The sequence below is a fragment of the Durio zibethinus genome, chromosome 24 (genome assembly GCF_047325235.1).
Source record: "Durio zibethinus cultivar Kanyao isolate XHJ-2024 chromosome 24, ASM4732523v1, whole genome shotgun sequence".
Lineage (NCBI taxonomy): Eukaryota > Viridiplantae > Streptophyta > Magnoliopsida > Malvales > Malvaceae > Durio > Durio zibethinus.
The window spans coordinates 14,189,752-14,213,967 of NC_143185.1; the positions used below are offsets into that span (position 1 = coordinate 14,189,752).

Genomic DNA, 24,216 nt, shown 5'->3' on the forward strand with positions numbered 1-24,216 from the left:
TGTGTTTCATTCCATGTATTGGTTTTCAAAAAGGTAAAATAGAATGATATAATTTTTTATTCAAAATAAATATGTTAAAATAATAAATTTTTACCCGAAATTTTAAAAAATTGTAGGAGGTAGATTTTTTATTTTAGAACTTTTGAATATTATTAAGAATCTAAGATTAACTCCACGAATCATATACCTATGAATCAAACATGAGAATTACATTCCCACAAGCAAGATTTTGGAAAAAATCTCAGTTCTCTTAAATCAAATGCTCCCTTAGAATAATATTAAAAAAAATAATTTCACATAAATGATTAATCACATCTAAATAAAAAAAATAATTGGTGAAGACTTCAATTTTTGTGTCTATGACAGATTACATTACATTAATTCAATACAAAAAGAGTTGTCTAATTTCTTTTTCTCATTATTATCTAGGTAAATACAGTCCAAACCACATAATCATCATAAATCAGACTAGTAATTATTTCCCGAGTATATAATTGAAGAGTCAATTACTCGACACGCCACTGATAGTAATAGTACCTCATACTCATCTGTGGCTGTAGGTTTTGACACATAAGCCAATTTCAGTTGTTATTGTTGGATCAAAATTAGTGATCGCCACCACACTTTGCACCACCATGACAAGCATTTGATTTTCATTTTTTTATTCAAACAAGGAGGCCTGATCCTAAAACGCACTTAGATTTTGAAAATCAGTATTGTACACGACACAATAGAAAGAACCCCCAGGGCTAGGGATTTGCCTTGCCTATATAAAGCATTACGGTATTTCCAAAACTTAATTTGCAGTAAATTGATATGGGAAGACAAAGATCAGGGAATGAAACTAGTAGTCTTTTAGTATTAGTAGTAGTAGTAGTAGTAGTTGCTGTTGTTTATCTTGCTTTATTGCCCAGTGTCTCAGCTACACACCACATATATTGTCCACTTGATACCAGATATGGACGCCTCCTACCACCAGAACCCAAACCCCAACCTATACCAAGATGACCGCCATCAGCTCCATTATGCACGCCACCTCCACTCACTGAATTATCTCCACCGCTACCTCCGCCCACTGAATTATCTCCACCGCCACCTATTCCAGAGCTTCCACCACCACCACCACCACCGCGACGCAGGCCTCCACGACGACGATGCTTTCCTCTTGATCCTTACTGCGAGGGTCGTCGTTTTCGTGAGGACTGCCCGCCATGTCATGACAATGACTTCTACCCTCCTAAAAAACATAACTAATTAATAAACCTTAGAGGCATGGAAAATCAGTAAGTCTGCCACTTACATGCCTCATACTATATATCCGTACTCGTTGGCCGTTTCTCGGTTTTGCTGGACTACTTGTACGCAGGCGATAAAAATTGAGGGCAACGAGTATTTGACTTCAGAGTAGCTAGTGTTTTTTTCTTTCCTTTTTTCGTAGTTTTTGTAATAATAATAACAATAATAATAATAATAGTAAGTGTTGCAATGCAATCCCTATTCCGAATTCTGCGTTATTATTATTTTTTTTTTTCTGCTTTGAATATCGAAGGAGAACCTAATATAAGTAAATCTTCTAAAAGAATTAAAATTAATTATACGAGTAGAATTAAAATTTTGGCACTAATAATATAGACAGAGAGCATATCATTTACAGTTTTTTTATTATAATATTATAATTAGTCAAATACAATAAAAATTATGTAAGATTCCATCACTTATAAGTATAAGATCTATAAATATTGTGATGAATTGCACATAATTCTAAATTATAATTAATTAATTATACTATAATTATTATAAATGAAATGCTTCCATATAAACAAAAGGTCAATGTAACAAATTTTTACCTGCATATGAAAAGAAATCAAGAAAAGTTACATATTTTTTGTACTACCATCATTATTTTGTGAATTTATATTTAATGCATAATTAGCATACAAAAGTTAAATTTTTGTGTATTTATTTTAAAGATTAAAAAAAATTATGTTTGTTCATTAATAAGATAGCATTATATAATTGATTAATAATATATAAAATTTATATACTAAAATAATGCATCAAATATAAATTTTTACTTTATTTGCATAAATTATTGAATTATCCTTTTCTGTTTTTCGGGCAAGTGTGCATATTTGGTCCCCTTGTGGCTTTGGAAAAACCTTATTTTATCTCATAAGTTTTTCAAGTTTATTTATTTAATTTTATAGAGGAGGTCATAGCCTGAAAATAATAATTAAATGAGTTGTAGGAATGTAAAATTTGAATTTTAAATATGTTAAATATCACCTATTATAAATGATTATATAAATCATTTAAGTCAAACCCTATATTCAATTTCTTTGTTATTCTTACTTGCTTCCATTGATTTTGTAAATTCTTTACTTAATCCTTTAACTTTTTTTCATAAAATTTTAAACAAGTTTATGAGTAGTATTCAAAATTTTAAGTTTTCTCCCTTTGACATATCTTCACATTTTTATGTGATCTTCTGTTGCTTGCTACTTCCCAGCATATTCTTCTAGCCAGTCGGTTTCTTCACTCATGATATATAATTTCTGGATTTAGATCATAACATCGCAACACCAATAAAATAAATTTATGAATTTTAATGTAAAAAGTTACATACGCGGATAACCTTTTATTTAAAAAAATAATAAATAGCTGACCAAATAAATACTAACTTTCTATTTCAAAATTCAAATAAAATTAAAAATAATATTAAATTTTGATTATTCGTATTAAACATTAAAAAATTTAAAAAAGTATTCATAATTCTTCAACTGCTGAAAACAAGTTTGTATTACAAACATTTGAACTCACCTTGATTGTTACTTGAGCAGCTTGATCACTATTCAGCTTGAAAATAATAAAATCGAGCTGAAGTGATCACGATCCAAACTAAATTACTTTACGAGTGACGTCATCAAGTTACATCCCAGCCCACATTAATTAATTAATGCTTCCTTTTTTTTTTTTTTTTTTCATAGAATAACAAAATCCTTATAGGAAACGGGGGTGGCGGAGTTAAAATTCATTCCCACGTGTCTTCATCAAAGTCTCTTAATTACTAAATTAAAAGATGAAAGGTTAATTCATACTTCTTAGACTCAATTATAACCAACCCTGAACGTCCCTCCACAAATAAGTTTATTTAATAATTTTCCTATTCATTAATATTTAAGATAAAACAATTAATTATCTAATTATCCTCAAATTTTCTTTAATTTCTCCATTAAACAAAACTTAAAATTAATAAAATGTCATAAATTTTAAGTTAGAAGGTAAAAAAATAACGTATAAAATATAAGCACATCAATTGGTCATCTCTGAATTTCTTGAACTAGCAGTTGAATCCTTTAAAAGCTCGAGGGAAGAACTTTTCACTATATTGCTTTGTAAAATGCATAACTACTTGTGCTTGGATATCCTCAGGGCTGAATACTTCTTTATCGTTCACCTAAATTTATTTTAATAAAGCTACTTCTGTGCTTGTTTGAAGCTATCAAATGAAAGAATAAGATGTTGCAATCCCCAAATTTAATCAAGTTCGATGTTGGCTTTTGATCCTCTGTTTGGTAAGCGAGCCACAAATCAGATTTCAGCTTTGCATGAGAGTTGCTTTCGTCATCAGATGAACAATGCGATTTAGATTTAAATTTTTTCAATAAAAATATACATCATATCTTCATTTTAATTTATTGAAGTTAAAATTAATTAAAAAATTTTCTTATTATATTTTTAATTATTTAAAATTCATAAAATTATTGTGTTCTATTTATCATTATTATTATTATTATTATTATTATTATTATTTATATAACAAATAAAATATTTTCATAACTTTGATTACGTAGTTTAAAGGAATATATCAACTGAAAATGTAATTAATCAATTATAATTTAATATTATATAAAATTTGTAAAAAATTATATAACGTCCATACTTTTAAATAATGGACTCTTATATAATTCATTGTTATAATTAGCTAATTATAGGATTGTAATAAAAAAAATTACACGTGAAATACGATTGTAATGCGGTAAATGATTTTTATCTTATATCTTTTGAATTGCCCTTTTTCACCAAGTTATCCATACCATTTGCAATTTGCATTGCTTCTTTCCCTCAAAGCAAGACTCTTCGCGAACTGGATTGAAAAAAATGTTTCAAAAGTTAATGAAGGTACAATTCTGTGTTTGGTTTTCATTGACAACGTCAAATGAAAAGAAAATTTCCAGAATCGTTTGTTTTTCACTTCTCAAAATATTTTTTGTGCTGGTTTTTCCATTTTTTTTTTTTTTTTTAGCTATTTGATAACTTGAAAGTGGAATGTATTAAAACTCATTAATTAAAACGTTTAAAGAAGAGCAAGAGTTCATTTACAGCCTTATACTGCCGGAAAAATCCATAAATTTCGTAACGGGAGTTTCCTTCTAAAAACGTTTTCCGTTTCCTTTCTATGGAAGCCAAGGAATGTCTGTTATGCTGCTGTTTGCTTTATACCAAAGACAAATTTGAACTTATTATCAGTTCTTTATTGAAAAGGTTGATGTTTGCCTGAATTAGGACATGAAAGATTTTCTCAAATCTAGAAAATTATCAAAATACAAACAAAATCAAACACCTAAACAAGATTCAATAGCAAACTCGGGAAAACAATTATATTGGAGCACAACAATTTCCCCTTGGATTATGCTGCTGTTTGCTTTATACCAAAGACAAATTTGAACTTATTATCAGTTCTTTATTGAAAAGGTTGATGTTTGCCTGAATTAGGACATGAAAGATTTTCTCAAATCTAGAAAATTATCAAAATACAAACAAAATCAAACACCTAAACAAGATTCAATAGCAAACTCGGGAAAACAATTATATTGGAGCACAACAATTTCCCCTTGGATTACTTACAAATAAATAAGTAAAAGATATAGCATATAAACGGGTAAAAAATATGAACTCCAAAATTTAATTTAATTAATTTATATAATTACTTGTACAAGATAACATTCCATACATATGGATTTTAAATCACAACACCCACGACTTTTTTTTTTTTATATTCAAATTGTGGCCTCATTTGTATTAAAAAGAAAGTAATATATATATATATATATATACAAGACAGCGGACTGAGATTTTCAATTCTGCTGGTCAGGCATTTTGACAGTCGGGCAATTACAGTTCCGTTATGGACTGACATTCAAAGGTGCAATATGTTGTGCATGGAATTCACAAAAGGCTAAAGCATCCTGCCGGAAATCTATATATGGTGGAGAAAAACAAATGAAAGGAGGGAAATAATATGGACGACAGCATCAGTGAGCAAGTAAAAGATAATAGTATGTTTGTTGTACTACCATGTACATATGTAGCCTGTATGTTTGTATGCGTCGCTCTAAGCCAACATCTAGAAGTTATATACACTAATGTAGGATTAGAGAAAAAAAAAAGTTCATTTTACAAAGTCTTCCAGGCCAACAGATGACACTTCTGTTGGAGTATAAATCTTATCCAAAAACTTGTATCATATATACTTTAATTTACACATAAGGGGGCAATTGGCTTCAGCAGTAAAGCATGTATAGATCTCCTCGAACCACAGCACTGTACATATGTGCAAATATACCAATATTGTGGAAGTTCATAATTCTCTTGGACCTTGGCTGGAATGTTCAGCTCCAGAGGCATAATTGGCAGAGGTGCACGACTTACTACCTTCACCAAGCAACAGGTTTTTCACTTCTTTGTAACCTCGAAGTTCCTCTAATGCATCAGCCGTTGTCTTTGATGCAACAAGCCTAGAAGATGCAATACTTGAAGAAGCAGCATGTTCAACAGTTACAGCCTCTGAGATCTGGTTTTGCTCTTGCATGCTGTTGCTCCACATTTCTGGCCTGGAGGCTTCTGAAAAATTAATTGAACTGGAGATGTCTTGGCGAAGAGGAGGCGCTTTCTTCAGCATACGTACAAGAGCACCAACTGCAGCAACTTGGGATTTTCTATTCATAAACAGTCCTGCCTCATTTGGATCAGACGGATGTGCTCTTCTATCATAAGACTCGGGTCTACATAGTATGCAAAACAGGTCAATTCAGTTTACCCAAATAATTCAAAAAATTTAGGCAGCAAATTCATTTTAGAGGTAAAACAAGACGATCCAGCCATTTCCAGCAAAATGAATCAGTACCAATTAAGATTATGTATTGACAAATTACCATGATAGAGAACATATGGTCCATTAAGGACCCTACTTAAGTTAAATGATTAAAGGATCTTCTTGAGGGAACATTCCCAACTAACAATTGCAGAAAAGAAAATGTCCCAAATTCCAATCAGTCATTTTAAGATTTTCTGAAATTGGAAAGAATGCGGAAAGGGGAGAAAGCAAGAAAAATGGAGAATCAGAAGGAAAGGTGAAAGAAACAGAAGAACTTAAGGAGAAATAACGAAAGAAAGATCCAACTCCAATAACTAAAATATAAAATTTTCAATTATCCATAAGCCCCACATCTCAATAATTAAAAAACTCCGAGAAACTAACAAGTATTTAAGTTATTCCCTAATTCGAATATCATGTAGGTTAACTCAAACGAATTTTGTCCTTTAACAAGCTAGCTTTCCTTTAACTCATAACAAACTGAAAGGATCAAATTACTGACAAGCAAGAAGGAACATATAGAACATTTCTGCAACCACCACATTCTTCAGTCAATAACACGAAATTCTTAACCACCCATCTTTTTTTTTGGCCTCCTCTTAATGACCCATCTTTAGAATAATTTAATTTATTCACCAATGAACAAGGAGAATAAGTAAGGCAGCTTTTGTTTCGGCTTCCTCAACAGCAAGGCCAAGTCATACAAAAATTGGCCTCCAATCCTACCTTGTAACCCAAAGACAGATTCCTACTTTCCTTATATAAATATTGTTAAATTAAAGATATACAAACAAATATGATTCATACACCAATACTGGTTGCACATTACAAGAAGCAGCTGAATTAGGATTAGCACTGCTTTTTGCTAAATACAACTGACACTATAAACTTCAGCATCGTAAAACGACTGAACGTCTTCTATCAATTAAATATCTTAAAGTTAACCAGCCAGGCTGTCTTTCTCAAAACTATAAGGCAAACTTTATTTTGTAACTCCGCATAGATGATAAACAGTTAGCTATACTTATTCCTTAACAAGATATTCCACTACGGGCCTATGGCTACACCTGGACTAGATATTGAAATTTATAATGCCAGCCAGGTTTTCTTTCTCAAAACTAGAAAGCAAAATTTATTTGGCAACTCTCCATAGATGATAAACAGATACTTGTCCCTATTACTGAACCAGATATTTCACTACAGCCACTATCTAGACTAGACATTGAAATTTATAATGCCAGCCAGGTTGTCTTTCTCAAAACTAGAAAGCAAACTTTATTTGGTAACTCTCCCTAGATGATAAACAGATACTTATCCCGATTCCTAAACCAGAGATTCCACTACCTAGACTCCTACTAGCTAGTTATTGATATTTATAATGCAGTCTCTTCACTGAAGAATGATCATTCAGTTTCCAAGAAAGTTCATCAATTGTAATGCTAACATCTTGTCTTGAGAGATCAGAACTAGTTGAAGACAAAATTCACACAAAAAGGAGAATTATTACTCTTAGCATGCACATGATGGCTTATTTTTCTACCAAGTTTATACCATTTTGAGCAATAGGACACAGCAGCATAGAGACATTACTCCAGGGTAAGTTAAAAAAACCAAATCAAGTCCTGAACCAATAATTGTTAAGACCCAAAGAGAAAAAAAAAGATGCCATGGTTTTCAAATTTATGAGAACAATCAGAAAGATGTCAAACCCTCAAGACACCAAGATAAAAATAACATTAGGTAGTTAAAAGTAAAACTCGTAACTTAATTGTATGCATTGGAATCATCCGCAAAAGATGCAAAAGGGTTAATTTAAAAATACAATTTACATGAGGAGTTCTATGCATTACCTGCAACCAGGGTCTGCCATATCATCATCCTCCACATCAAATGGACAAGGAAACTCAGAGTCATCAAAATCATCTTGTAAAGACCTACTGGAACTTCTGGAAAATGAAATTCGTGGTGAACTGTTGGAAGAGACCTTCACTCCAGAATATTTCTGACAGTCTTCTTTTCCGAAAGAGAACAGCTGCAAGAGACAAAAGGATAAATAAATTCCAAGGAGCAAAACAAGATACACTAGATATAAAAACATACCAATGATGTGTATAAGAAAAACCTTCTCAATAGTTGCACCAGTTTGAACTGGACCCATATTATTATCAGTCCTAGAAGTACCAGCTCTTGTAATTTTATGGGTAGGCGATGGTGGCAAATTTCTCTGGCAGGACAATGCCGGGAAATTAGCAATAGGAGCAGGTATGTTAACAGGAGCACTTTCAGAACGTAAAAGAGCTTTTGACATATGACTTCCAGGAAAGTGGATGGGGGGTGATGGTAAGGGGGAGGGGGAAGGGGAAGCGGAGAAATTGGGGGAAGGACAATACTCATCAAAGTTTGTATTCTTCTTATGAGCTAGTGATGCCTCATGAGGATGACGAGGTAAACTCATAGGTGGCAAATGCCGAGAGCTTGGGTTAGAAATTGAAGCATGCGATTCTGAATGTGTTGGTGATGGTGAGAAAGAAACCAAAGGCGGTGAAGGCTTGTAATGGTCATAACTCCAACTATGTCTTCTTGAGAATGGCAAAGATGATGGAGAGCCATGCGACACAGGTAGAGAGGGAAATCTCCTCAGTGGGTCTGCCAAAGGGCTTCCAACATAATCTGGTATAAATTGAGGGGTCATAGGGGTTGATGGCTTAGAGCTTATATCTGAAATTGAAGAACCGTACAAAACTGAAAGGCAAAGCCTTCCACAAGAAGTGTCCACTGGGGTGAACCAAAATCGTTGCATTTCTGCCTCTTCTTTAGGAGTGAAGGGTTCAACAAAAGAATATACTCTGGGAACAAGCTTAAAGGCACAAATTTGACCAGTAGAATTGAGATCACGAAAAATCTTGTATGCAGGTAAAAGCCTAACAGTCACATATAAGGACCTCAACAGCAATATCAATTTCTTATATAACATACTCAAATTATTACTACTTGACCTTCTACTCCCTGAACTACTATCCCTGCCCTTTCTACTTTCATGCTGAACAAACCATCTTTCTATAATCTTTTCATTTTTTGTCTCAGTGCCTAATTCTTCTTGATCAGAATTCCAGCAAAATGAATTCTTATCTTTTGAGGACAAATTCCTAACAAGATCCCTTTTGGGGGAAACAGTCAGAGGTTCCCAATCAAGTGGCTTCTGCTCCAATATAACATCAACCACTACCAGGTCAAAATTACTCTGGCGATAAAGATCAAGATTTTCTAGTGCTGAAGGGCACTCCCTAAGAGCTAAATTGAACCATTTATCTCTAGGTCTCACACTTGACGAAGACGATGAGGATGAAGACGGAGACAACACAATTTGTTCACCACTATAATTACGTGATGACACATAAGGAGACCTCGATTCAAGTATTATAAGAAGACTTTTATAGAAGAATTCAGTGATAACTTGCTCCATTTTGGCTGCTTTAGTGTGAGTATTGATATGAGATGATGCCATATATATATATTTTAAAATTAGCTAAAAGTGGAACACTCAAACTTTTTAAGGGAAATTGAGATTTTAAACTTGAAACACCTGTGGAGAGCATCTCACTGCAAATAGAAAAGCCATAAGAAACAATGAACAGCTCATTCATGATAAAAACCCAGTAAGAAATAACTTGAAAGGAACTAAATTAACCAGTGAAAATAGCAATTCAAGTAGCTAAAAATACATACAACAAGCAGCTATACAAATATTATATTAAACATAAATCTAAGTTACTGGGAAAACTAAATTAAAAAAAAAAAAAAAAAAAAACAGCTTAGACTCTTGCTTTCTTATGTTCTCTATAATTAACCTGGCCTGGTTGTGTAAGAAACACGTTTGGGCGCGTGCGTTTTTTTTCTTTTTTTAATCTTATTTTTGCCTTTTGGGTTTTTCTTCTCGTCATCCGTCAAACTGTTCCCAGAAATCAACTTTGCAAGATTGAAGATCTTTCAAAGCAAAGCTCAAAATAGCAAGACAGAAAAATATAAAACAAAGCAACATTAAAAGTAAAAGAAAAAAAAAAAGGGCAAAGGAAACTGAAAGGGAAGCCAACTCACCAGTTTGTTAACAGAGGGAAAATTGAATCATGGTTTTTTCCTTTTTGAGTGGCTTCTCTCCTTGTTTTGTAAAAATAGTGAAGTTTTGTAAAATTTTTTGGTTTTGTTATTTTTTTAAGGGGAAAGGAAAAGAAAAAGAGCTCTTCTTGGTGAAGTTAGTAGCATGGGAAGAGGATGGGGCCCCACCCCACGGAAGCTAACATCCCAGCTTGATCGTGCCACGTTATCACTGCGCCCTCCTTACTTGGTCAGCTCCTCCTCCTGGTTGCGAGGCTGTTTTCATTTTATCTGGGCTACCTTATTTTCAATCCCAATTGGACTGGTCCTAGTTCTGGTTTGTGTGCATAAACAAAGCCCAAATCATTGGTAGTTGTTTTTGTGTGTGTATGTGTGTCTATGTGTTTGATTATTATCTTCTTGGAGCTATTGAATTTTCTCTCTCCTACTGAATTTGAAATCTAATAACAACAATTATTATTCAACAGAAAAGAAAAGGATTTTATCATAAGAAAATTATAGATCAAAGATTTAGGTACCTCACTCACAAGTGGATTCACGCTTCTTCCTTCCTTTTGTAGGGTCTTAGAATTTGTTGCTGATGTCCAACTAAGTAGCAACCTTTGCCTATTTATTTATATAAGACATATACAATCCCTCCCATGAAGAATAGAATTATAACTCAAAATCTAATTTGGAGTTGAAATCCAACAAGACATGTAAAAAACCCAAATGAAGAATATTTGTGGAATCCTTAGCCCTTAGGGATCTTTTTCTACAACTGTGAGCCCAAGCCCAAGCCCAAGCCTAGACTGTATTTTCTTATGGTTTCTCCTATCATTTTCTTTTATATTTTCTCTCAAAACTCAATGCCAGCGTTTTCCTTTTATAGATTAATGTACAATGTACAACTTTGATTTTTGATAAGTTCTTGTATCATAATCCTAAACATGAGTAGGCAGTAGTTGAATTTAAAAATTTTACAGCATATTTATACACTTTTAATGTGTCCACTTAGACTTAATTATAAATCTTCCAAGGATAATTTCAATGTTAGATAAAGAAAAGGAATATATATATATATATATATTTACTGATGCTATAGTTTAAAAATATTTGTAAATATTGAGATTTAAATATTAGACTTATTAAATGTCATATTTTAAATATGATTATATAAATCAATTTAATTAAACTCTTGATTATGATAATCATATTCTACAACTTACTACTTATTATCATTGTTAATTAAATTTGTATAAAAAAAATGGACTGTCCAAAACACACCTGATTCGGCTATGGCTTAAGATTGTTGTTAGATGGATTATTAAAAGGGGAAACTATGCTACATACCTTTTTCCTTTATGTTTTCGTACTTTAATTTTGTATGTATAGTGGCAGCATCAATCTTATTGCAAAGCAGAGTATTTTTTTTTTAGTATTGGCTCAGTTGTGAACAGAGAGATTATGGATAGCTGACTGTTTTTAATTCAAAATCTTAAACTAAGTTATTGTTCTTAATTATTGTATCACAGATTTTTGCAAGATCTCATAGATTATGCCACTTTAATTTAGGCCACAAGACAGGCCTTTTTGTAATTGGAACTCAACAGATGGCTATCAGACTACTTGCAAAGCGAGAAGAGCACAAACTTGATTTCATGGAAAATGCAAAGGATTTTTGTTTGGTTGTGTGATGTTGGAGAGTTAGAAATGGACCCTGGGGTGCATCATAGTGTCTAACTGTGATCGGATAAAAACCAACAACAACAAGCATATATGTGATTCGAGCTTGATACTAAGTATTGTAGAATATATACTTCTAATGTGCATCATTTTATTCTATTAAAAGATGATATCTAATAAATATAGAGTTCATATCTTTATACTAGTGTGTATGAAAATTTTTTCTAATATATAACAAAGGAAAACAAAAAAAAAAAGGAAATTGTCAAATTGTCACATTTTTGGGAAAAAGATTTAATTCAAATTAATCAATAATAACAAAAAGATGTGACATGATATCCAGCTCCAGGGCATATTTAGGATAGTCATTTACTTAGTGGGTTCTGATTTGGAATTGGAAACAGGCAGAGGCTTATTGGATGCTGATATATAGAAAAAGTAACAGATAAAATCAATGATCTGTTGAACACTACCTCTCCTCATATAAAATCTCCATCGTTTGACTGCTCTAGCAATTAATTTTATCCAAACTCTCTAAAAGGATGAATTCAACTTCTTCTAGGTCCTCAAAACTCTTGCAAGATTTTCTTGCAAACTTTCACCCAGAAAGTTACTGCTATATTACAAACCTCCCAACCAACCAGTCACAGCAGCACCTCCCACTTACTCTTAAGAACACCAACTTAGATGAAAATGTTTTTATGGTACTATCAGTCCTCCTCTGTGCCGTAATTTGCTCATTGGGGTTGAACTTCATTATCAGATGTGCGTTAAGGTGCTCAACCAGGGCAGCTTCCGAGTCCAATGACAACCCTTCAGCTGCAACAATCAACGGAGGAATCGAGCAAAAAGCCCTCAAGACTTTTCCTGTGGTAAATTACTCAGCAGGGATGAATCAGCCAGGGCTGGACACGGAATGTGTCATATGCCTATCCAAGCTTGTGCCAATGCAACCATGGATTTCATGTTTGTTGCATTGATAAGTGGCTTAAGTCACACTCTTCATCCCAAAATGCAGGCATTACTTGATTGAAACATGCCAAAAAATCATGGGGTGTAACCAAACTGGCTCATCGGAATCATGTCTTCCAGCTCAGGAAAGCATTGTAAATCTTTTGCCACTGGAACCTGAAAGTATGGTACGTGATTATAGGGGCGTTAGATGAGTATGATTCTGTTCTTTTGGCCAATGGAAAGCCCTTGGGCACTCTGAAGGTTCTATATTCTATAAGGGGGCTCAATTTGGAGTTTAAAAGGCACTAAACTGACAACATTGTTGTTATCGCTAGTGGCCTGGGCAAGTTCAATTTATCAAGCAAACCTAACTTGCCAAGGAACAAAAAACAAGCTGCTGTGAACATAGTTTAAGCTGAGAATTGCAGACATCACTTTGGAAGAGATCTGAATCAACTTCTTTCACCACCAACATTTTCATGGATGCTGCTTCACCTGAAGTTCAACCTTTTTAAACGCTCTTTTTTCCATTATTAATTTCATTGAGCCAATGGGATATTGAGTTATTCAATCTTCAAATACAATAAAGGGATCTGCCCAATATTCCCTTCATCTAAGCTAGTTTAATGATCAACTTACTGTAAGATATTTTGTTGTGTACTATATATCAATAATGAACTTCGTTTCAAAGGGACTTTGTTCTACTACAGTTAATAATCTTCCTCCCCCCCTTAAAATTCCGTTAAGAAAGACATTTGATGATGGAAAGTTGATTAAAAAGTCACATTATTTGTTGATAGACTACTCAACTCTTAATTCTAATAATCAGAACTCAAATCCTGACAATTTCAAATTAAAAAAAAAAAAAAAGAAAAACAGTTCCCTCTCGCTTATTAGTGTGCAAGACTAGTTAGAGATGCCTGATAAGAAGGCCCCAGCAGAAAAGCAAAAGGGAAAGCAAAGAAACTGAAAACACAACTTTAGTTAACCGTATTATGGAGACCCTATTTTGCTTTATCTTGAGCCTTGCGAGATAAATTCCAATGCCAACGACAAAACGAAGGCACCAAAAGAGAGATAAGATGCTCATAACACTTGTTATTTAAATTTATCTCATTTTTTAAATACTAATTTGCCAATTTAATTCATCGGAAGTTCATCTGTCTGGAATTGGCCGCCTCCATTGCATATTTGATCTCCTCATTCGGACCATATTCTTGGTTATGAATGAGTACATGTAAAGCGATCAATTAAATGATAACAAAAGGGACCTGAAATTTCATAGATTGTTCATGCATGATAATGAATGGGAGTTGGGAGGGATTCTAATTCCTAAAGCTGTTGGCTAAAGCAACTTTCCGCATTTTTTACACCAATTTTCGGAGAAAGATTTGGGTAAAATTTATGAAATTATTTATTAAAAATGATTTAATAAAAATTAAATTTAAAAATAAAAATTCATAGATAGAAAGATTTTATTATATAAATAAGCGTGCAAATTTAAAAAAAATTAAAAAAATTTAATATATTTTTTAAATAAGTATTTTATTAAAATTTTTGATAAAATTTTTATTTTTAAATAATTACTCATCAAATTTAAATTATAAATGATACTTTAATTCTTTTTTATATGTTATTAATCTTTTTTAAAAACTCTATCAATTCAATTTTAAATCTTGATTTTAGTTTTTGATTTTAATTTTTATTAAATTATTTTTAATGAAATTTTCATAAACTGTACTTAAAAATCTTAATATAAGTCTCGTCTAATTTATAAATTTTTATTATGGTTTTATAATCGATAAATTATATAAAATCATCATGTGATTTGTGGCAGAGTAGAGTACTTATTTAGATTTAAAATTTGACACCTAATCATATGCGTTGTTAGCATACGCTTGGATGCCATTAACTCTTAATCACGTGAGGGTCATGTGATTGTCTTCTTCACTTTCCATTTTGTTTTAATTTTTTTTATTTTCTTCATTCCTTCCTTATCAAACATGATAGCTGATGGGCATAAGCTAAGTAAAAGTGCTCCAGCAAAATTTACCCGTTGCCTGCTTATTTATGGTTCAGGAAAATTTTTAAGCTAAAATAAATTTTGACTTTCAAACATGGCAACTGATGGGTAGCACTCCACCACATTCTTTATGGCTCAGGCGAATTTTTGGAAAAATGTTTTCTTACCGGCTGCTTGCTTCTTTATCAATGTGGAAAAGCTAGACTTCCTTGAAGCAATGAAATTGGAAATTGAGTGTCTCCGGTTGGATCTTTCTGCAGCTGAAAGAGATAGAGCTTTGATGTCTATTGGAATTGATCCCGCTACTGTAAATCCAAAATTTTTGCTTGATGAGTCATTCATGGGAATATTATTATTATGCTGGGTTTCAAGCTGTCCTTGAGAACAAGATTAATGGCGCTGTTGGTCTTGGGAAGATTGAGGATAGTGTTATAGATTTATGGAACATTAATAGAAGGTAATTAGGAATTAAAAAGAAGGTAAACTTGTCCAGTCTTCTTCTACCTCTAACCGGGTTGTGCTCTACCTGACTGATACACAATTTGACCCGTTGGGGTCTCTTTGCTTTTCCTTCATAATTGTCACGTTTTAATCCATTTTTAATGCAATTAAAAACTGTAGAACTTGATTTAAGCATACCTTTGCTGAACCCATGCATCAATTTTATTTGCAAAAACAAAAAATCGATTGATCATTAAAGTTTTTCTAGCTATCGTACTCAGGTGATTAAGAGTTAACGTCATCGATGTAGGTAAAAACGGAAGCACAACATAGGCTGATTAAGTGCCAGATTTTAAATCTCATAAGGTATTTTCAATCTGCGTCAAACCATAAGATGTTTTTAGAAGATGTTTTTATGCAATTTTCCCTTTTACTGTGCATGTTACAGGTATCTGTTTCTAGAATATTTTCAAATGATATTATCCAACTCATTGCTTTTAATAAAAAATAAAAAAATAAAAAGAATAAAAAGACCAGAGCATGCTCTATCTTGTTCATTGTTTGCTTTTTTTAATCTTCAAAAGAGACAAATAGGACCCTTCTCGAAATGCTTTCAGACTTGGATCCTGAAGCGCATGTTTAAATAAAAAAACTAAAGCCATCCATGTTTTCCAAGGCAATACCCCCAAAACATATTGATCAAACAAATCCTCCTAAAACTTAGGACTGTTTTCTGCTAAAACTAATGGCCAGATTTGTGCCATATATACAAGAATTGTTTAAATTTAGCATATTGCAAGGGAAAATGATTTTCATTAGACTGAACTACCAAAAAACATGTGCCAAGAAGATATTTTTTAACCAAATCCGATGTTGTTACTGAAGTACGTAAGGTGAAACGATAACTTAATTGCCCCAAGGTATGCCCACATGATGATTTCGGATTCTGTGGAACTGATCACCAAGTCCTTGGACTGACTGCAGGTCAAGTACTCAGCATTTCTTGACTGTTGTGAGTCAACAGATGAGAAGAACCTACTACATCCATAGTATGGTGTTTTTCCTGTAGAAAGCACAACCATTAATTTTGGATATCTACTCCAAATTTGCTGGCAAATAGCATCACTTCAATTTTCATGTAGTACTTCATGGCCACTTGTAACATGTAATATTTGTTTACAGATATCCAAATAAAACGTGATTCTTTTCGTTTTCTCTCTCCAACTTTTGTGCAATCCAACCCACAGGATATGGATTCATTTAGTGGTCCATCTGGCATGAAACAGAAACAAATCCGCGCTTTAGGATTAGCCTATCCTTGATCAGTTTTATATAAACACACAAACATGGTAGAAAAGTAAAGAAAGAAGTATTCCCACTTTTCTTTTGACAACTTTTGTCCAAAATCTATAATATTTCCTTGTACTTTACATGCTGGATAGACGGTTCCGAAGTAACAACTGCTGTTTCCTGATAGATTTTTTAACCTTTTATTGCTTTCATGGAGGACCAAGTTGGCAATAAAAATAATAACACTAGTGTTTTTGAAAGATCTCACAGGAAATTCTGCTCTAATTGGAGCCACATGTAAAAGCTGATTTATTTTAGTTCTTTTCCTGAGCAAAGGAAATCAGACTACTTGCATGGCTGAAAGATAATGACTTGATGTGATAGCAAAATAAACAAATTAAAGAACATGGATCTAGAAACCCACATCGATCTTATCCGCCAGCGAGTTGGCTGTAGATTTCTGATGACACACCAAAAATTAATATAAAGTGCAAGCAATCTGTATCAGTCAACTGCTAACACGAACCATCGCAAAAGCCAACTTGCGTTGTAATATATTCGAGCATCATTGACCTATACATCGGTGACAGGTAGGGTTGCTGAGCTTTCCCTGTAAAAATATTTGTTAATTTATGGTTGTAAACCTGGCCTGCACAACGCCATACAAGTTGATCGAATAAATATGCAATGGCAGCAAATAGTACTTTTTATTTGCTGATTAGAAACCAACTCCGCTACTGTCCCTATCATGGTCCTTTAAGGATTCAAAATAAATTTATAACATTGTGCTCGGTGCTTTGGCTTCATCAGGTTTATAAACACCCTTTGTTCCACATATTCCAAAGTTTCCTGTGGCTACTCTAGAAAGAAAGAAAATTTTTGTTCAATTACAAAGCGATAAAGAAAATTTTTGTTCAATTACAAAGCGATACAAGTCCTTTTAATTTTTTTAATTTTATTTGGTGATTAATTGTATTTTTTAATTGTTATTAAATAAATTAATTAAAAATTTATCAAATCACTTGATAAATCAAAATAAAAACTCATAATTTGATCTATTAAAATTTAAAAACTAATAATTCAACTAATCAAGATTCGACTATAAATCATCTTTTTTTTTATCTTTAATTAAATTAATTAGAGCTACAAAAAATTACTCATTCACGAATTTTGATTAGTTGATACGAGTCTTTAAATTTGATTGTCAAATCATGTATCTTCGTCTTTTATCTCAACTTTATACAATTTTAATTAATTTACTTAGTAACACTTAAAAAATTAATTAATTACTAAATATCAAAATATAAAAAGACTTATGGTACTCTGTAATTTATTAAATTTATCTTTAGATTTAACAAATTAAAAGATAATAACACAGTATAAAAATATATAAATTATAACATATAATTTTCATACAAAATATATATAAATATATAATTATCAATATTTTATATAACAAAAATACAAAATTTATCATACCTACTTGTCTCCTTCTGCATCTATGCAGTTACGTGTTACAGCAGTAAAGATTCATATCTCTAGATTCGAAATCCATACATAGCGAAAAAAAAAAAAGAAGAAAGGGGCATGAAGTTCATATCCAATCTCTTACAGAGAACTTTTACCTCAATGATCAGTTTAACAAGATTAATCAATAGTTAATAGAAAATGCCAAATAATGAAATCAAAACGCCTGTCCTCTTGAGGAATGCAGAGAAAGGGTCTATTAGTTTCCAAAGTCATCTCTTTAGTTTGGCGAAGGGTCATCAGAATTGAGCATCCATTGATGAGAAGAATGGATGGAACTGCCACGTGGCACCTTTTGCTCTCCGGAAAAGTTGTATTCGCCTTTTCCATTAGAAAAAGATAATATATTGATCTACAAAAAGCTTGTAGGGATCAAACTTGTTCAAGTCCAAAATAATTTTTTGGAGTGGGTTTCAAGAATTATTCTCAGACTTACTTGGCTGATGGCTCCCTTAATCTTAAAATACAAGACTCTGGCCCTTCTTTTGATTAACTTTTTCATGTATATATAATCCTTCAATGGAGCCAACTAGTAGAACAAGTAGTTCAGCCATCTGAAATAAAACACTACGGAATTAAATATGTCAACTTCTTCAACACCCATCCAAGTCTCCCAAGAGTTACTCGAAAACTTTCATCCAAGAAAATTTCTCCCACATTCCTCTCTTTATCCAACAGAATCCCCAGCAATTTCCCCAGCTCAAGAAAACAGTTACACCTTGATCAATAACAACTTCCATACAAATGTAATCATTGTGCTCTCAGTCCTCATATGCAGCGTGATTTCTTCTTTGGGGTTGTTTTTAATTGTCAAGTGTTCTGCTGAATCTGATGCGAACCCTTCAGCTAAGTTATCTAATGCAGGAGTTGCGCAGAAAACCTTAAAGGCCTTCCCAACCGTAAAATACACAACCGAGTTGAAACTGCCTGGCTTGGACAAAGCTTGTGTTATATGCTTGTCGGAATTTGCTGCTGGGGAACGTCTGCGGATTTTGCCGAAGTGCAACCACGGATTTCATGTTTGTTGTATCGATCAGTGGCTTAGTTCACATTCTTCATGCCCTACATGCAGGCACTGCCTGACTAAAACACAGCAGAAAACGGTTAACTGCAGCCAGGCAGACTCATTGGAACAGTCTCTCCCGTTGCAGGAAAGCACATAGCAGAGAACTAAAAAAATTGTGAATATTTAAGGTATAATTAGGGGGATAAAATAGGCAGGCGTTGAAGTAATGTACATATACAAGAATATTTCAACAATCAAAAATTTCGTCTAAAATTTAATTCAACTAATTTATATAATTACTTTTATAAATGACATCCAATAAATTAATAAATTTAGAATTCAAATTTTAATATTTATAATTTTTTTTATCTTCACATTATGGCTTCTTTTGTACAAAAAAAATTTTTGTTTGCTTACTGAATTAGAAATTATATTTCAAAGCCATTTTTTAGAATGATTACTTGTATTGTCTTCAAGGTTGAAAATCATGACTAATATATTCACCATTAAAATTTTAACTTTCACCAAAATTCATTTATGGTAGGGTCAGACTCCACTTATGCAAAGCTTGCAGCCACATGGTGGAATAATGCAATCTTGTGTTTGGGTTATCATCAGATTGCTAAACTTGCACCAGAATTTTTTATTCACGAAATTGCAACCAACAACGTGTTACTTGAATTGAAAATTCTTGTGCAAAATCTTCTGATTGGATCAAAATATTCTACTAATTGTAGTACGAATCCTGCACAAGGAAAATGCAATGTGGCCAACAGAAAACATTATTCAAAGTGTGACCAAAATTCGAATATGAAAACCCATGAATACGTCCTTCAATTAACAAAAATAGTTTGGAAACACTTTACCCTGTTAAGAAACATTTGTCCTCACCTCCTTTATCTTTGTTCCCCATCTTTCCAGAGTCCATTACCGACAAAACAGTTCGTTGTATTTGGACAACTCCAATCAATTCGATTCCAATTCTCGGAAATCAATGATAACTCTGGTTAGGATAGGACAATAATTTTATTATAATTAATCAATCAAAATTTAAAATTATCAAGAGTATATCAATATTTTATATGAAATTTATATTTATAAATAATAGATTTTTATGTAATTTTTTATTTTAATTTGGTAATTATAAGATTAGAATAAAAGAAATTGTCAGTGAGATACATTCGGTTAGGATGTGCATTTTGTTGCGCAAAAAATCTCTAATCCAATTGAACATTCATGCCAATAAAAATAAAATCAAATGATTAATTAATTATACAAAAAATAATAATTTAATGTGATTCAATCAATTAACTTATGTTTATAGATGAAAAAATAATGTATTAGATGTGAAAAATTACAAACATATAGCAATTCAACCACTAATAATTAATATTTATAAAACTTTCAATCTCTTCTAATCTTATAAAATATTCTCAACTCAAACAAAACCCTTTCGTTCTCCTCTAATCTACTAACAAATATTCAAATATATATGCTTATAAGATGTAAATATTTAATAGTCTTATGAAATGTCTATCTTATAAAATCTTATCTCTCTTACATCTTTTTCTCATACTTAAATTTATAAAAATTTTATCTATTTATAAACATATAAACTTACTTATTAAAAATCTATTTTTTTTAAAATTATTTTTTTATAAATGTTTTTATCCATCAAATAATATATAATTAATCTCAAATAAATCTATTATAAGATTGAATTCACTATTCCTAATACATTTGAGATCAAAAGCATAATAGAATCAAGGCTTGACAACTAGCTAGAAGTTTAAAATTGGACTGTGAACTTTAATATGAAAGTACAAGGTTTAGATTTTAACAAAAATTATATATAAATTTAATAAAAATTACAAAAATATATTTTAATTTTAATTTATGAACACAAATTGCGATATGATAATATTAGTGTTTTACATCAATAAATTAAATAAAAAAATAAATTTTGATTTAAATAAATTTAATTTAAAGATAATGTCTTATGGATTCAAATCAAATTTAAAATATTTAAAATATTATACATTATTTAAAGAAAAAGAATAAATCTTATCTGAGTTTAATTATAACGTTATTTTGGCCTTTAGTATACGTGGAATACACTCCAATTTGAAGGAAAAAAAAAATATAGCAGCCGGTGTAGTAAAGGCAACCATTAATGCTAACTTTCCTCATTTTTTTTCTTTTTCTTCAATTTCGATTTTAATAAAACTTTGGTGTCTTTTCCATAACTCTCGGATGGTGCTTTTCACTTTGTTTATTTATATCAAGTTTAAGTTGGGACTGTGTGGGCATTGCAAAGTAAAGAATGGATTCTGGGAGGGCTTGTCGCCCTCAAAACCTTCTTCCCATTGCATCTTTTTGGCCTTTATACTTTGGAAACAGTGCAAAAAAGACTTTATTAATAACCCTTTCCTACCTTTCCCTTGCCTTTTACTTTCAGCTTGTCAGCTAATGACAGGAAAAAGGGGGAACGAATATGCTGTTTCATGATTGGAGTTCGTATTTCTAGCATCTTTTTCTAATTCTAATTAATCAAATTCATGATAGAGCATGCAATGGGATCAATCTCAGGATTAGTTATAGGATCATTGGTTTAGTCTGAATCAGACTGTAGCTTAGCTAGTATATCAATTTGCTGTGGGATTTAATGTGAGATTTTTTTTTTTTTTTTTTGCAGCCAGACGGATTTGATATGAGATTACTGAACAAGTTTTCCTTATTTCGGGCATTTAACCTTTTTGAGTAGTTCATCATTTGTTCACTGTTCTTCACAATTAGCCACATCCTCAGTTCCCAATTGACTTCCATCATCTTCGATGATCTTACTTATTCTGATAGCATTACCCAACGTACGTACAAGAATATGTATCACGAAGTTTGATTAATTCAAAATGTCCACGACTCTACCTGTTCCATCCCACGAGGCACCAGATTTCAGGATTTCAGATTTCAGAAATAGCAAATTGAGCATTACTCCAAAATGAAAGCCAAAGCCATGGTCCCGCACCAAGAATAGCCTTCATTTCACCATGAAAACACTACAAGTCATTTTTGTTTGCACTTATAATCATAATTAACAAAAAGAGTACCACCATTTGAGGTTGCAGTTTACCTTAGGGGGCGTTTTGTTAAGAAGAATCTATGTATTTTCTATCAAAATCTTAATGTTAAGTATTTAATTTCAACGTTTGGCTTAAAGTAATCTGATTCAAAGAAAAAATGATAGATTTCTAACAATACTCAAAGTTTCGGAATAAAAACTCATATATCCCTGTAGTATTATAAAATTCCGAAAAAAAAAATTACGTTATTTTCAAATTTGATCTGAATAAAAAATTATAAAATAGTTGTTATTATTTTAAAAAGCATGTCTGAAAGTTACTGCAAATCAACTGTAGATTTATGCTGCTAAAAAAATTTATTTTATATTACAAATAATGATGTTTGGCATAAAAAATGTATAAATAATTGAGCTCAATTGTTTTTTATTATTTAAAGTATTTTTGACCAAAAATATCTTAAATAATCTCCTAAATAAATTGACCAGCATTATTTAAAATGTTTTCTAGTCAAAAATACCTTAAATAATCATGATGAATTTTTTTTTAGAATATTTAAGGCGTTTTCTAACCAAAAATGCCTTTAAATAATCTTGTTCATTTTTTTTTTGGATTATTTTAAGGTATTTTTTTTACCAAAAAATGTCTTAAATAATGCTGATCAATTTATTAAGGAGATTATTTAAGGCATTTTCTAGTCAAATATGCCTGAAATAATCCCAAAAAATTAAACAAGATTATTTAAGTCATTTTTTTATCAGAAAACTCCTTAAATAATCTCAAAAAAATTGAACAAGATTATTTAAAGCATCTTCTCCTAAAAAAGGCCTTTAATAAATCAATTAATTTGGTCTAATTCTTCCCATTTCACCCCAATTAATTCTTGCATCAATTACTTAAGGCGTTTTTCCAATTGAAAAGCTTTATTTGATAATTAAAAACTAATCTTTTTATATTCATAGATCAAAATTTTATAATATGATCTTTTTTCATATATGCCTATAAATAAACGATTAAGGCGTGTGTTTGAAAAAAATACCTTAATTGGTTATCAATGAAGGTGCTTCTTCTTTCAACTGCTTTAATTGTCCTATATTAAAAGTTTGTTTTCCCTCTTAATGACCGTGTTCTGACAATATGAACGTTCTAACATCTAATTGTGAAGCAGAAGAGCTAATAAATACAAATATCAAATATGGCGTTTGATATATGGAACGCCTTATTCGATGTCTTCATCATGTTTCAATGACCAATACATTTTTTATTTATATTTCAAGAGATCTTAGCTCATAACATTTACTTATCTCTTTGAAAAAATTTTAGCTTCCTCATTCGTCATTTAATCTTCGTCCTGTTAAAGTTTATTGTCGTTTTTTATACAAAACGATGAGTATATTTTCTGATTGATAATGTATAATCCATATTACCTTCCAATGAACTTATTTTTTATTTTTTTGATGTCGTTTAGCTCTAGATTAAAGGCATTTCTGATATATATTATTTGTTTTATGGTTAAATTTTTTAGCTCTTTCCAATCTTCCAATATTTTGTTTGTGGTTTATATTTTATTTGATGATATTCGTGAGATTCCATATACCATATGCCAAGATTTGCTTTCTATTATGTTTTCAACTTTAACAATATTCTTTCTTCTAAACAGTTATGGATGGGTTTTCACTAAGAAAAAAGATAAGATTAGTTACATTACTTATGATGCAATTGAACTAAATGGAGACATTGTTGCATTTGTTATGTTTTGTTGCTGTAACTTTGTTAAATATTAATGTAAGAAAATGATGTATACTAGTTTATGGTGGAACATCTTACGATAAGTTAAGTATTAGAGAGTTAAACTTAAACACAATGGTTTTTAGAGTGATGTATAGTGTCTATATCATACTAAAATAGACAGGAAGGCTTTTGCAAAATTATCTCATTTTCTTAAAACAAAAGGGAGGTTATA

The 24,216-nt window shown here is 31.6% G+C and overlaps 1 protein-coding gene and 2 pseudogenes across 1 annotated transcript; 2 read left to right on the forward strand and 1 right to left on the reverse strand.

Annotated features, from left to right (window-relative positions):
• Positions 1 to 5,076: 5,076 nt before the first annotated feature.
• Positions 5,077 to 10,422, reverse strand: LOC111316896 (autophagy-related protein 13b-like). The gene is made up of 4 exons (XM_022919131.2): positions 10,253 to 10,422; positions 8,280 to 9,757; positions 8,008 to 8,189; positions 5,077 to 6,065 (listed from the first exon to the last, which is right to left on the reverse strand). Exons 2-4 carry the CDS (start codon positions 9,660 to 9,662, stop codon positions 5,642 to 5,644), a joined length of 1,989 nt encoding a protein of 662 aa, XP_022774866.1. The 5' UTR covers positions 9,663 to 9,757; positions 10,253 to 10,422; the 3' UTR covers positions 5,077 to 5,641.
• Positions 10,423 to 12,477: 2,055 nt separating this feature from the next.
• Positions 12,478 to 13,437, forward strand: LOC111316382 (RING-H2 finger protein ATL78 pseudogene; annotated as a pseudogene).
• Positions 13,438 to 18,647: 5,210 nt separating this feature from the next.
• Positions 18,648 to 19,545, forward strand: LOC111316086 (RING-H2 finger protein ATL78 pseudogene; annotated as a pseudogene).
• Positions 19,546 to 24,216: the final 4,671 nt, after the last annotated feature.